General features: G+C 36.4%; 1 protein-coding gene across 4 annotated transcripts in view; it reads left to right on the forward strand.

Annotated features, from left to right (window-relative positions):
- STXBP6 (syntaxin binding protein 6) overlaps window positions 1-12771 on the forward strand; it is an 87318-nt gene extending 74547 nt beyond the window's left edge. For all 4 annotated transcript variants that reach the window (XM_083864536.1, XM_083864535.1, XM_083864537.1 and 1 more), the window contains 2 exons: window positions 8859-9016; window positions 10194-12771. In XM_083864536.1, coding sequence (XP_083720662.1) covers window positions 8859-9016; window positions 10194-10217 — 182 coding nt within the window. In that variant the 3' untranslated portion in view covers window positions 10218-12771. The remainder of the gene's footprint in view (window positions 1-8858; window positions 9017-10193) is intronic.
- Window positions 12772-13464: the final 693 nt, after the last annotated feature.

Raw genomic sequence — 13464 nt, forward strand, 5'->3', positions numbered from 1 at the left:
CAGATGCTTGCTTTTATGCCCTGCATATTCATGTCAAGATTAATTCTGCTTTGCAGTTTTACTTGACTATATGTATTTTAGTGATCTTAAACATAAAAGCCATGTATTGAGATTAGAATGGTTTAGAATAGTTGAGATCTTTTTCCATTGAAATTTGGCATATAATCAGAGCTCTAAATTAACTTCTAAAAGAAAAAAAAGTATATTATGTTCTTGCAAAATCTGTAGGAATACATAAATTGAGAAGGGACATTTATCATTATAAAGGTTGTTTCCTTTTTCTGATCCATATAACCCTGAGGCAAGGTAATGTAGAAAGCAGTAAGCAACATATTTGCTTGACCTTCTGAAGATTGAAGGTCTAAGTGAGGTGTTATCTTCCAGATGCAGAATATTGCTGTTTGCTATAAAAATTAGATGATTTTTTTTTTAATCTAGTTGTTAGTTTTTGATGTTTACAGAGCCAGACTGGAGATCTGTGCTTTGTTATAGTTACTTATTCTGAAAGTGTCTGGTTGGTTAGTCTGTCATTAAGTATTAATCTTAATTATTATTGAAAATATTGCTTATTTAAGTTAACAATAATTTTATAAATAGATTAGATTAGAATTTAAGGTTTTACAAGTTTAAATACATTTTTCTGTTTGGAAAGCAGGTAAGGGTTGTGTTAATATGAAATTGATCCTAGTTAGATATTTCCTGAATTTATAACTAATACACATTGTACAGTAACAACCTGTCCTGGCATCAAGACCAGTAATTGAAAACATTAATGGGAGAAGATAAGATTTTCTGTAAGGCATTTGTGACCTGTCCATTCAGCTCTTAATCCTTGTTCTGTATATTCTCCAGAACTGCTAGAAATGTAAAACAGAATTGTTTTTCTGTTTTCTTAATAGATGGGAAAAAAGCATTCCTGCTTCATTTTCAGACAAATGAAATCTGTGAAAGGGAAAATTAATTCCTAATTTCAATAATTTGACTAAACTTGAAAATTTAATACTGTATTGATGTAGGTGGAGATATCAGATTCTAAGAATCTCAACTGTGTGAATGTAGTGGGCTTGAAAAACTATAAATAACAGTGGGTTTTTGTTGGGTTTTTGTTGGGGGTTTTGGGTTTGTTTTTTGTTTTGTTTTGGTTTGTTTTTTTTTTTTTTTTTTTAATTTGAACATTTATTAGCACTAAGCCCAGCTCACGACCCCAAAAAAAAAATAAAGTATAAAGAAAATAAATAAAAAAAACCCCTTATCTAAAAAAATCCTACTTACTACAATGAAAACTGGCTCCTGTGTTGCATTACAGGGAATGAACACTAGAGATCACATCCTCCAGCTATACCATTAAGATGAAATACAACTGCCTGGACTCTTACACTAATGATGATATTGGTAAAACGTTTGCAACGTGTTTCAAATGCTCTCTGCAGGTAGCTGGTATTTGCTGTGCTTTCCTATAGAAAATGATGATAAGTAAGCTGAAGACTGATGTTTTTCTTTATTCATTTTTTGGTCTTAGCACATCTGAGTTATGACACACTCAGTTTGTCAGTCCTGTCAGCCCACCTCAAGGACTTCTTGAGGTGCTTCTTACCCAGAGGTGGAATTTATCTTGAATGAAATTTATGATCATAGTGGCAGAGCTATTCACTGCCAGTTTTACCCTGATTTCTTCTACTAAGATATTTTTCACTGTTTCACTTCACCTAGCTTCATTAGTTTAGTGGTTTTGATAAATTTTGAAGGTACAAGTCTGATTTACACATACTCAATATATTTATACTTACGTAGATACATTTGTGTATGGATAAAACATAGGTTTGGGTTTGAATATATATTCTACAGCATTTTGGAATTCACCAGTTTTTGCTTAAAATAAGATGGATGCCAGTTCTGTTTTGTGCTGCTGAGCATTACTTGATTGGTGAAAGCTGTCTTCTGGTCACCTTTGTGTATGCAAGACCAGACATTATTTCTTAATCCTATATAAAACCTCCTTTAATCTAGCTGACCTCTGATGTGAAAAGGTGACTTCAGAATGATTAGAAATGTAAAATAGAATTGCTTTTTCTTATTTCTTTTAAAGAAGGAAAATAAGCAGCTTTGGTTGATAGACACATCGGTTAAAGGGGAAAACCTACCACCTGAATGCCCAGCTGTTTCAAAAACTAAAATCTTCCTTTTCTGTTTGTGCAAGCCAGTATTTCTTACGTTTCTGTGTTAGTTCACTGTTACATCATTTAATAGAGCATTTTCCCAGTCCAGAAAGTGAATTCCAGTGGTACATCAATAGTAATAGCTATTCAAGATACCTCTATGGAACATACTTTGTTGAATGAACCCAGATCCATTTCTCAATGTTTCTGAGCTTCTTAGACCCTTGAGAATAAATTTTGCATAAGTTCTTGGGTTAGTTGAGACCAGAAAACTCAAATGAAGCATGAAATGACAGCTTGTTCTTAATGACACTGCTCTGAATATTTGACCTCATCTTGTTTGTAAATCACATAGCCGCTAGCTTATTTGAAATAAACAGAGCTATATGGTACTTAACGAATTGCTGTATAGTTGCTGCAGTTATCCTTTTGTTACCTTTTTGAATTTTAATTCTTCCCAGTGTCTGTCAGAAAAGATCTGTCTAAGGAATCACTTCTTGATCTTCTGTATGAAAATCCTGTATACCATGTTTTTCATTATCAGTCCCAATGAAAGTCATACGGCAATGGCATTACTATATATTGGAACAAAGTCAATAGGAAATGTGAATTATCTTGTACTTGTCCAGCATTGCCTCCATTCCAAAAAATCTTTCTAAACTTAGTACATTGTAGTCCCTCATGACTAGCAGGAATTCATTGGTGTGGACATTTTCAGTCTTCTGAACTTCTGTTTACACAAATAGGATCAATTCAGTGTGTATAATCTGTCTACTTTGATAGCATAGGTCATTTCTCTTCTGAAGTATTTTAGCATTTTATTTGTCTTTCACAGCTCCCTTATTGACATAAGAAAGTAGAAGACCTTGTTTGCGTAGTCTTATTTACTAACATTAATTTCTTTTTTCCTCATTGTTCATATGCAATGTTTATTTGATAGCTGTGTTTTAATTTGTAGTATGTATAGTATAAAAGGCTGCAGTTTTTTGCTGGTTTTCATTTGTTTGTATTTTTGGGTGGTTTACTGCATTATTGTAAACCCTTGAAAACACGCAACTCAGAATACACTGCTACAGTGGAACAAATCAGCCTTGTTTTCATCCTACCATGTTCTCACAATTCAGATTACCTTTGAATGTGGCTTTCCAGGTCCAGGACTTCCAAAAAATAAATAGGAAAATCATGTGTAAATGTGTGAAAAAGTCCACACTAAATCTGTGTAAAGACAAGGCAAATGACATCAGTTAAACTAAATTCTTCATCTCCAGACTTTCTGGGAATAGTAGGGAAGTATAGGAGTTAAAACAGCAGAAATCATCCAGATGTATTTAATATGTTGCAGAATTATACTGTTGGAGCTAAAAGTAGGGGTAGTTCTTTTTTTAGAGAAATTTATGGAAATAATTTAGTCAATATACATGCAAAGATACTCTTTGACTCAAGAAAACCCCAATGCCACAAATAGTTGTAGACCTGGAAAATATAGATAAATATCTATATATTTATTTTGCTCTAAAACTTTATTGAAAACGTCTGCTGATTCTTGCATTTTCATGATTTTCATAACTGTCCATTGGTTTATTTTTTTAACATCTTCAGAAATTTTCTTGAAACATAAAGAACATTCAAATCAGATCAGTGCAGAATGTATTTAGTCTTGTATTTTGTCTTTTATAGCAGCATTGTGGTTTAGGAATGGTATTCCCCTATCTAGTGCTCCAGCCAAAACTGTGACAGCATTTGCTTCCCCTCCCCCTCCAGCAGAAAGCACAAAAGGCAAAGATTATGGGTTGAGATAATAAAAATTTACTGGATACAACAATAAGATAAGGAAATTAAGAGTAACAGCAATAATACTAATAACAAATAATCAAAGCTAAATTTGTTTCCTTCTCAGCAGTAGGTAGTTGCTAAATGTTTTATTAATGCATGTACAATTAAAATTGAATGCTCGTGTTTGCAAATCAGTCACTGTAGAGTGTTATCACTAATGTAAAGATAAATATCTGCATTGAGCTGAAATGTATTTGATAGGGCTAATAGAGAATGCAATGAACCTTTTATGAATGTGTGGTAAAACAAATGATGCAATCTAAATAATTGTATCTCTAGAGACAAATTAGTTTCTTGCATACTTGATTATGACAGTATTCCTGTATCTTTCAGGTATTTGGTATGGTGGCTAAAGGATGTACTTTTCATTGTGCATGATAAAAGTCCTAAAGCTGACTTCATGGAGTGCAAGAGCCTCTGATACAGCTTGAATTGTAAAATATCCTGCATTGTAAGGGACCTACAGAGATCATGAAAGTTCAACTCTTGGCTGTGCACAGGACAGCCCAAGAGTCATACCATGTGCCTGAGAGCATTGTGTAAATGCTGCTTGAACTCTGTCAGGCTGGTGCTATGACTGCTGCTCTAGGGAACCCATTCCAGTGCCCAACCACGCTCCGGGTAAAAAAAAAAAAAAAAAAAAAAAATATTTCTAATACCCAGTTTTTCTAAAACTGAAGAAATCAGTGCCCGCCCCTCCTCTTCCCCTCATGAGGAAATTTGTAGACTGCTGTGTGGTCTGCCCTCAGTCTCCTTCAGGCTGAACGAACCAGGTGACCACAACCACTCCTTGTATGGCTTCTCCTCTAGATCCTTCACAATCTTTGTAGTCCTTCTTTGGACACTCTCCAATAGCTTTATATCCTTTGAGTGTTGTGCCCAAAACTGCACACAGGACTCAAGCAGAGTGAGACAATCCCTTCCCTTGCCCTGCTGGCCATGCTGTGCCTGATGGCCCCAGGACACTCCTGGCTGACAAGGCACTGCTGGCTCAGATTCAACTTGACATTGACCTGGATCTTTCCATGGCAGTGGTCTCCAGCATCTTATTCCTAAGTCTATACATAAATCCAGGATTGCTCCATGCCAGGTGCAAAATCCAGCACTTTCCTTTGTTGAACTTCATGTAGCCGGTGGTTGCGTGGCCCCTCTAATTTGTCAAGGTCTTTCAACAGGACCTCTCTGCCTTTAAGGGAATCAACAACTCCTCCCAATTTAGTATTGCCTGAAAACTTACTCAGTGTACATTTGAGTCCTGCATCCAAGTCCTTTTTGAAGATGTCGAAAATTGGGCCCTGTAGAACCCCACTAGTTAAAGGTCACCAATCTGATGTCACTCCATTCACTATTACCCTTTGCACCTGAGCCATGAGCCAGTTGCTCATCCATCACATGATGTCTTTATCCAGCTGTGAGCTGGATATTTTGACCAGAAGGATCCTGTGAAAGACAGTATGAGAGGCTTTACTGAAATCCTAAAGGAGTCCATCAACCTGGAAAACATTTCTCAGGATATTTTGAATAAGAGTAGTTACCTCCTTAAGAACAGCTTAAAAGTTTTGCAGGTTGTAGATGCTTTATTCATAGGAATGATTTTCCAGTATGTCCAGTGCAAATGTTGCTATTCCTGCAGTGATACTAATACAGGGATGAGGCATAGTCAGTCATAGCAGCAAACACCTACACATGCTCTAGAAATACACTGATGAAATTCCATAGACTACTGACATGTGGGTTTCTGAGTTGCTCATAGATGAGAAAAGATTTTTTTATTGTTTTACTGACATTCCATTGGTAAAGATACTCGAAAAGTAGTTCTTCAGAACAGTCTCAGAATAGCAGCTTCTCGGCAAGTCACTGCCCATGAGAAAATACAGTAGATCTTAACAGAGGAGGGCACAATATTTTGTTAGCTAGAGGATAAAACAGTTACTATCATTGTGCCAAACTTTCAAGTTCATTATTCTTTGCTGAAAATAATGTGGAGAAATAGATAGCAATCTTTGGCCACAAATCTACAAATAGTTTTAGGACTATGGAAAATAAGAATATTTCTAGGAGTATAGAAAATGAAAAATATTTTTGTTCTATAGTTTGCTATTGATATGACAGAAGGTCAGCAATATGTTAAATTCTTCTCCCCAACACATTTTAAGACTTCAGAAGATGCTTAGTTTTGGAAGGTTATCCATGTAGCCTGCTTTCCTTGAATTCAGCAGAGGCTTTATGATCTTGTAAAAAACAGAATTAATTTCTTATTGGGAACTTTTAAAATTCTTATACTAGAAAACTAACACTATACAAGAGGCTAAAGCCTTTAGATCACACCACCAAAAAAGGAAAACTATTTCCAGTGCAGTGTTGCTCAGTACGTGTGTTTATTGGAAAAGCTGCCTGAACAGAAGCCAAAATAATAGTCTGCTTAAAAAATTATGAACAAAATAGCAAGTGACTGAAAAATTTTAAAGTAAGAAAGTGTACAGTATGTAAAATTGTTTGGTTTTACAATCAAACTCCTCAGTGTCTGAAGGGACACCACTTGAAAAGATTAATTTCTGTCTCTGCAAAATTCCAACACACAGTATTGGTAAAATATTAATCTCTTCAACAAGAACGCCAGCTGTTATACTCTTTTGCTAAATGCAACCATAAAAAAAAGAAAAAAAACAACCCAAACTTGTATGTAACTATAATACAAATAAAAATATGACAATATTGGTATAGAGGAGGTCAGGGTGTTCTTTTATTGCTGTTTCTCATATTGACTCATCATCTGTGAGTCACTGTGTGTAGGTTCTTAAGTCTCTCTCTCACCTCCATAGCTTAACACTAGTTGAGTTGAGTTTAATAAAATTGTGAGATAGTTTTCTTTATCTCATGGATTCCTGCATATGCAGCTTGTACTGTGCTCCTCAGGCTACTTAGGGCAGCCTTTACTTTCACTGTTCATTGTTTATTTGGCCTTTCTAAGGAAAGGACTATTATTTGAAAACTGAGTCTGAAAGAGTTGTTTGTTCTTCTGTTTTCTAATGAAACTGTGTGCTAGTTTTGGGTGTGTTAATTTTTTTCACAGTGGCTGGTACGGAGCAATGTGATAGATTTGTACTGAACATGGGGTTAATAATATGGAGATGTTTTTGTTACTGCTGAGCTGGGCTTGCACAGAACCAAGGCTTGTTCTGCTTTTCGTACTGGCCATGCTGGCGGGGAAATTGGGCCTGCATGGGAGGTTGGCAGGAGAAGACACAGCTTGGACCACTGATCAAAGGGATATTCCAGACCATGTGACATCATGCTCAGTACATAAAGTGAGAGGAAAAAGGAGGAAGGGGAGGAAGTTTGGGGTAATGTCATTTGTTTTCATGAGGAGCTGTGTGATGGGCTGAACCCTTGCCTGCCTGTGGGAAGCAGTGAATTAATTCCTTGTTTTACTTTACTTTAATGCATAGCTTTTGTTTTCCCTGTTAAATTGTCTGCATCTCTCCCCATCAGTTTTCTAATTTTTATCTTTTCTCCCTAGTCCTGCTGGAGGGAGAGTGAGCAAGGGGCTGTGTGGTGCTTGGTTGCTGGCTGGGGCTAAACTACAACAAACAAGTAGCAAAATAGCCCTTTATTTTAATGATGTTTGGGTTTGATTTTTTTAACCTGAGAATATTTTTGAAGTAGGTACACTTCTCAGATCAATGGTAAAAGCAGTGTGTTTGTGTCTGTTTTCACTTGTCTTTTTTACGTCAGTAAGAGCAACAGACTTTAACAGCAGATCTGCTATAGTGCTCACTTTAACAATGTTGAATTTGCTTCATACTGTTACCAGAATAATTCATTTAAGAGCATTATGTATTTGGTTTTAATGCTGTGGAAAAAAATGAAGACAGCCAGGACAACCAGGGGATGAAGCCCAACCAACATGGATTTGTGAGAGGAAGGTGCTGTTTGACTCCCCTGCTGTCCTTCTAAGATAAAATGTAGATGAGGGGAAGGCTGTGGATGTTGTTTATCTAGACTTAACTAAAGTGCTTGACACCATCTCCTACAGCATCCCCCTAGACCAGCCGGCTGCCTGCAGCTTGGATGGGTGGACTCCTCAATGGATGAAAATCTGGCTTGGATGTCCAGGCCCAGAGAGTTGTGGTGAATGAAACTAAATCCAGTTGGTGATCCATCGCTAGCAGTGTTCTCCAGGGCTCAGTTTTGGGGCCAGTCCTGTTGGGTGGGAGTGTTGATCTCTCGAGGGAAGGAAGGCTCTGCAGAGGGATCTGTACAGACTCAGTCAGTGGGCTAAGGACCACAGCATGAGGCTCACTAAGGCAAAGTGTCAAGTCCTGCACTTGGGTCACAGCAATCCCAGGCAGGACTACAGGCTGGGACAAGAGTGACTGTCCAGCAGAAAGGGGCTTGGGGGTGCTGGTCAACAGTGGGCTCAGTGTGAGCCAGCAGTGGGCCCAGGTGGCCAAGAAGGCCAGTACTATCTTGGCCTGTATCTGCAACAGTGTGGCCAGCAGGACCAGGGAAGTGACCATCCCTCTGTACTCGGCGCTGGTGAGGCCACACCTCAAGTACTGCATTCAGTTTTGGGCCCCTCACTTCAAAAAGGGCATTGAAGTACTGGAGTGTGTCCAGTGGAGAGCTTGTGAGAGGTGTAGAGAACTTGTCTTTTGGGGAACAGCCAAGGGAGCTGGGTTTGTTTAGTCTTGAGGGGGCTCAGGGAGGATCTCATCACTCTCTACAACCACCTCAAGAGAGGTTGTAGTGAGGTAAGGTCAATCCGGATAGGACACCAGCTCTAGAACATTATAAATTTAATTAATTGTATTTAATACAAAGCATATATACACTTGAGTGCTCTAATGGCTTCTTTTGGTGTTGCAGGAAACAGCATACTCCATTCAGCAGCAGACAGTGTGACAAGTGCAGTACAGAAGGCAAGTCAGGCCTTGAATGAGCGTGGTGAAAGGTTAGGTCGTGCAGAAGAAAAGACAGAGGAGCTGAAAAACAGTGCTCAGCAGTTTGCAGAAACAGCACATAAGGTAAGATTTCAGCAGGATATGACTTAGTAGGTTAAAGTCAGACATTTGAGTGTCAGTTTGTTGAATGAAAGGATTTACCTATACCTAGCTGTATAAAGGCTTGAACTTAGCTTAGGGTATATATCAAATCCTCCTTGTGACACCTTTTTCACTTTCCTTGTCTCTAAAATATCCTTTCCATTTGTTGATGACTGCACAGGATCTCAAAATTATAAATTCTGTATAATAATAACTTCTCAGAGTTGCCTGTCAAAGACACTTTTAAAAAAAATTCGGTTTGAGGAAAGAAAGAAAGAAAAGTGTTTGTTTAAGTTCTTTCATGCTGAAATGCCTTTCTAGTACATCACTACAAATACTAATTTCTTTAAAAAGCTATTCATAACCATATCCTTGAGATTCAAAGGTTTATGTCAGTTGAGTTTGAGTCATTTATTGGTCATCACCGGTAGCAAATGAGTGAATTTTAACTGCCCCTACCAGTTCTGTTTTCTAGGTAATTTCCCAGAGGGTTCACTCATCTCAGCTTTGTTAGCATTCTGTTGTCTACAGATAGCAATTTTTTATTATATGTAACTTAACAGTAAGCTCTCTGCTTTGTTTGCAAAGTCAGGTTGTCTACACATTTTATACAGGTTTTAACTTGCTTCATCTCCTCCTTCTCCCTCTCGTTCCCAGTTAAATCCATTTTTGAGTTATTTGAAATGGAAATAATTGGTAATCACAGAGGTGGAAAGGCAATCAGTCCTTTATTTTTCGTCATTATATAGTGGCAGAGCTCCTGAATAAGTGTTTTAAATTACTTATGTAGAATTTCTGATTGTAGTTAACAATCAAAATCACTGGGTCAAAATTACCTGTAATATTCTTCTAAGCATGTCTTTGTTTCTGGTGTCTTGCTCTAGCCTTCCTCACAGACAGCAAAATATTGGAACATTGGGAAACAGAGCTGGGAAGGCAGATAAATCCTGCCTTCTTGGCATGGCAAAGAGAGGCTTTGCCTGTGTGTCCCAGGAAAGGGAATGGCTGTGTAGCTGCATGCAAAAAAGTTAATGGATTTCAGGCATCTTTTGGAGAATTTGTCTTATGAACTCCTTTTATCCAGACTAGCCACATTAGGTTGATACAACTGTCGTTCTTGGTGACATCTCTTCAATTAATTGTTTTCTTTCTTTTTCAGCTTGCCATGAAGCACAAATGCTGAGATAGTGCCCGAAGTTGAAATCTTCTCAAGAGAAGCTGAAAAGGCTACAATCAGCAACTTTTACAGGAGATTCAGTCTTCTGTGTGTTTTTCCCTTCCTGTTCAGTGGAGATGCATTCTTTCAGTTTCTGTGCAGGAAAATGTGTTGCATTTCTACTTTTCTGACTTACTTTTGTTCCTCTTTTTTAATATTGCTACACAGTCCTGCGGTACTTTCTACCTGTATTTCAGTTGTTACAGGAGTGAAAGCAAATATTGAAAAAGGACCAAATGACAAGCTGATCAGGATTAAAATAGTGATATTCTTCCATGGCTGTACAAAAAAAAGATTGAACTGATTGTGGACATTTGTGTGGAAATAAAATCCAAAGAAGGGGTATAATTTTCATCATTTAATGTAGCATCAGGAGAATGTGAATGAATGTTAGAATTAAACATCTGGGATTGTAGCTATAGTGGAGGACAAACTGTTTTGTCCTGGGAAACAGAATAACTTGTTTCTTCTAACTAATGTAGGAAGCGTTGCATGTGCACCAGCATTCAGAAGTGCATATCTGAATTTCATTCATATCAGCATTTTACATGTTCCTATTTTCACTTTCAGACTGATTATTTAAATAGTATGCTGAAACCTAGAGAATGTATGCTTGAGGTTTTAAAATTGAAGAAAAAAGTTATTTTTACATCTATACGCACATAGCTGTGCCTCAAACACAATCTACAATTTAGCAGTCTTGGTATAAAATAACATTTCTTTTTACCTGTGATTGTATGGCTAAAGGCCTATGAAAATGAGAATGCAAAGGCCTGGGAAGATGAGAGTGCACTATTTTCAAAACATCTGTTTTTCATAAATTCCACAGTAAGAGAAACGATACTTCAGAAATTTGTCTGGTTTTAATGACTTTTGTGTTAGCAAGTTGTCTGATTTTTAATATAGAGGCTTTCAAAAGAGCATGTCTTGGTAACTAGAATCGACTTCTAGTTTGAGTCTCAGCTTTCAATATGTTATCACTGGAAGGGTGACTCTACTTCATCTGTGTTCACTATATGCAATATATGCACTGTATTTCTCTTACAAAAATAAGTAGGTTACCTTTTTCCTTCACAGCTGTTTTCTTAATATTTTAAGATGGTCTAATATGCTTCAAGAATGAAAAGGAAAAAAGGAAAAAGAGAAACATATGTTGCTCATTTCTTTTTTTAAATCAGTAAGTTAGAAAAGAAATCCTTGCAGAAGGTACAGCCTTCATTTTCTGAAAATGCCTGCTCTTCATTTTCGCTCTCATCTTACCAGAAAAAAGCCGGCATTATGTGAATGTACTGTATTCATTGTAGAATATGTTTTTTGCATTATTAATGACATAACAGTCTAAAATCCTCAGAGCAGTGCTTGTAAGAGAGGTAAAAGGTACTGTGGTAATTGAGAATATTTTACTTACCGCAAGCTGAAATAACTGAAAATCTCATGGAAATGCCCATTTCATAAAACGATGCTTGCCTTTAGGAAAGTATTCTCATTTGAACTAAGGACACTGTCTAGGTAGCTGATTGCATTCAAACTTTACATCTGTTTTGTTTTGTTTTCCTGTAATTTAAACAGTTTTGTATGAAGTTTTTTTATTTAATTTCACACTGGGACTTGAGAGAATGGGTCATTTTTGTAGTACCATATAATCATTTAGCATCAGCTCCAACAGTTACCAAATCTAGCACCTACTGAAATGGAATTTGGTCACTTCTGTTATAAATCAGAACAGGTTCATTAACAGCACAAATTCTGAACACTCCATTGAGCTATGTGTAGGTAGTGCCTACACTGGAAATGTCTGAATGCTATTGTAATGACTGGGTATTTCTGCAATTAACCAGGAAAACAGTGTCTGTTCTTTAAACAGAAATTAAACTTCTGCTAGATACAAAATGTTAGGCTATTTTTTTTTTTTTTCTGAAGATGGATTATAAATCAGTCAGGGAGTACATTTCTGACCACGTAGCCATCTTCTTGTTATATTTTCCGCTCTTTTAAAACTATATTCTGCTGCTAACCTCACAAGTCTCTCTCAAGAAAGAAGCAGATTCTGAATTGCTGCCATCTAACCAGTCCTCTAAGCTTGCAAATAATTACAAGAAATGTCTAAAACTCGGGTCAGATAAACCTGAAAATAATTAGTTGTCTAAATTTAGATTAAAAGGCATATATTTTCAAGTGTTTACATAAATATCAGCTGGAAAGGACAAGATCACAATTGCACTGCTAAGTTCCAGACCTCTTGTGAGTTGAATTGTACTAAAATATTGCTTTAGTCCCACCTGACTTTTTCAGCATTTTGGGTTTTTTTATATCTTCCAGTTAAGTCTGTTGTTTTTTATCATAACTCAGGACTTTAATCCAGTCATCAAAAGCCATTTACTATGGGAACTTTAAGTAACCTAAGTCTACTGAATGAAGGAAAAGTGGTTTGTCTGTTTACTTTGTTCTTGCTGTTCATTAAATTACAAGGTTTGGTAGTTTTTAGAAAAAAAAAATCAAGGTGTATAAATGTTTATCCAAAGGTAAATCTTAGAGCATTGCAGTTTCCTTCTGGAACTTAGCTTGTAGTGTATACAACCTAGTATTATTAGATAGTAATGTACATAACATATACTATGATTCAGGTTAATGTTTCATATGAAAGAACGTGTTTGTAAATTGTAACAATATTAATAGTTTCTTTATCTTTTTAAAGTTCTGAAGAGAATAAAAATAATGTATTGTTAGACTTGACTGCTGTGCTGCAAACTCTGTCTTAAAAGGCTACTTTTGTGTCTAGCAAAAGTTGTGTATTATGTGAAATATTAACAAAAATGTGTGCTCTTAAAACTGATCTTAAAGGTAGGTAGGTTTTACTATGATTTGCCAGAATTGTAATACTTGCTGATATCTATTGCAACCAATTCCTTGGAAGTTCTCAAAGATGTAGAAATTTATTTTGTGCCATTCTGAGGAGAAAAAAAAAAAAAGTGGGACCTGCTCTCTTGACTCACTACTGGAAACCCTGATTTTTGTCATTAAATACTTTACTGTGATGAAAACTGTCTTTGGGTTATTTGAGTTCTCTATTCAAAATATCCATTATTTTTGAGTTAGGTTTTTGTATTTCACTTTAGCAAAATTATATTGAATTCTAGCAAAACTGAATAAAAATTATTTTCTGCTATAGTGATAAAATGCTTCTCTACAGTACTGTAATTAAAAGAGAAGTAGT

Source organism: Zosterops lateralis (assembly GCF_965231275.1).
Source record: "Zosterops lateralis genome assembly, chromosome: 6".
Taxonomy (NCBI): Eukaryota; Metazoa; Chordata; class Aves; order Passeriformes; family Zosteropidae; genus Zosterops; species Zosterops lateralis.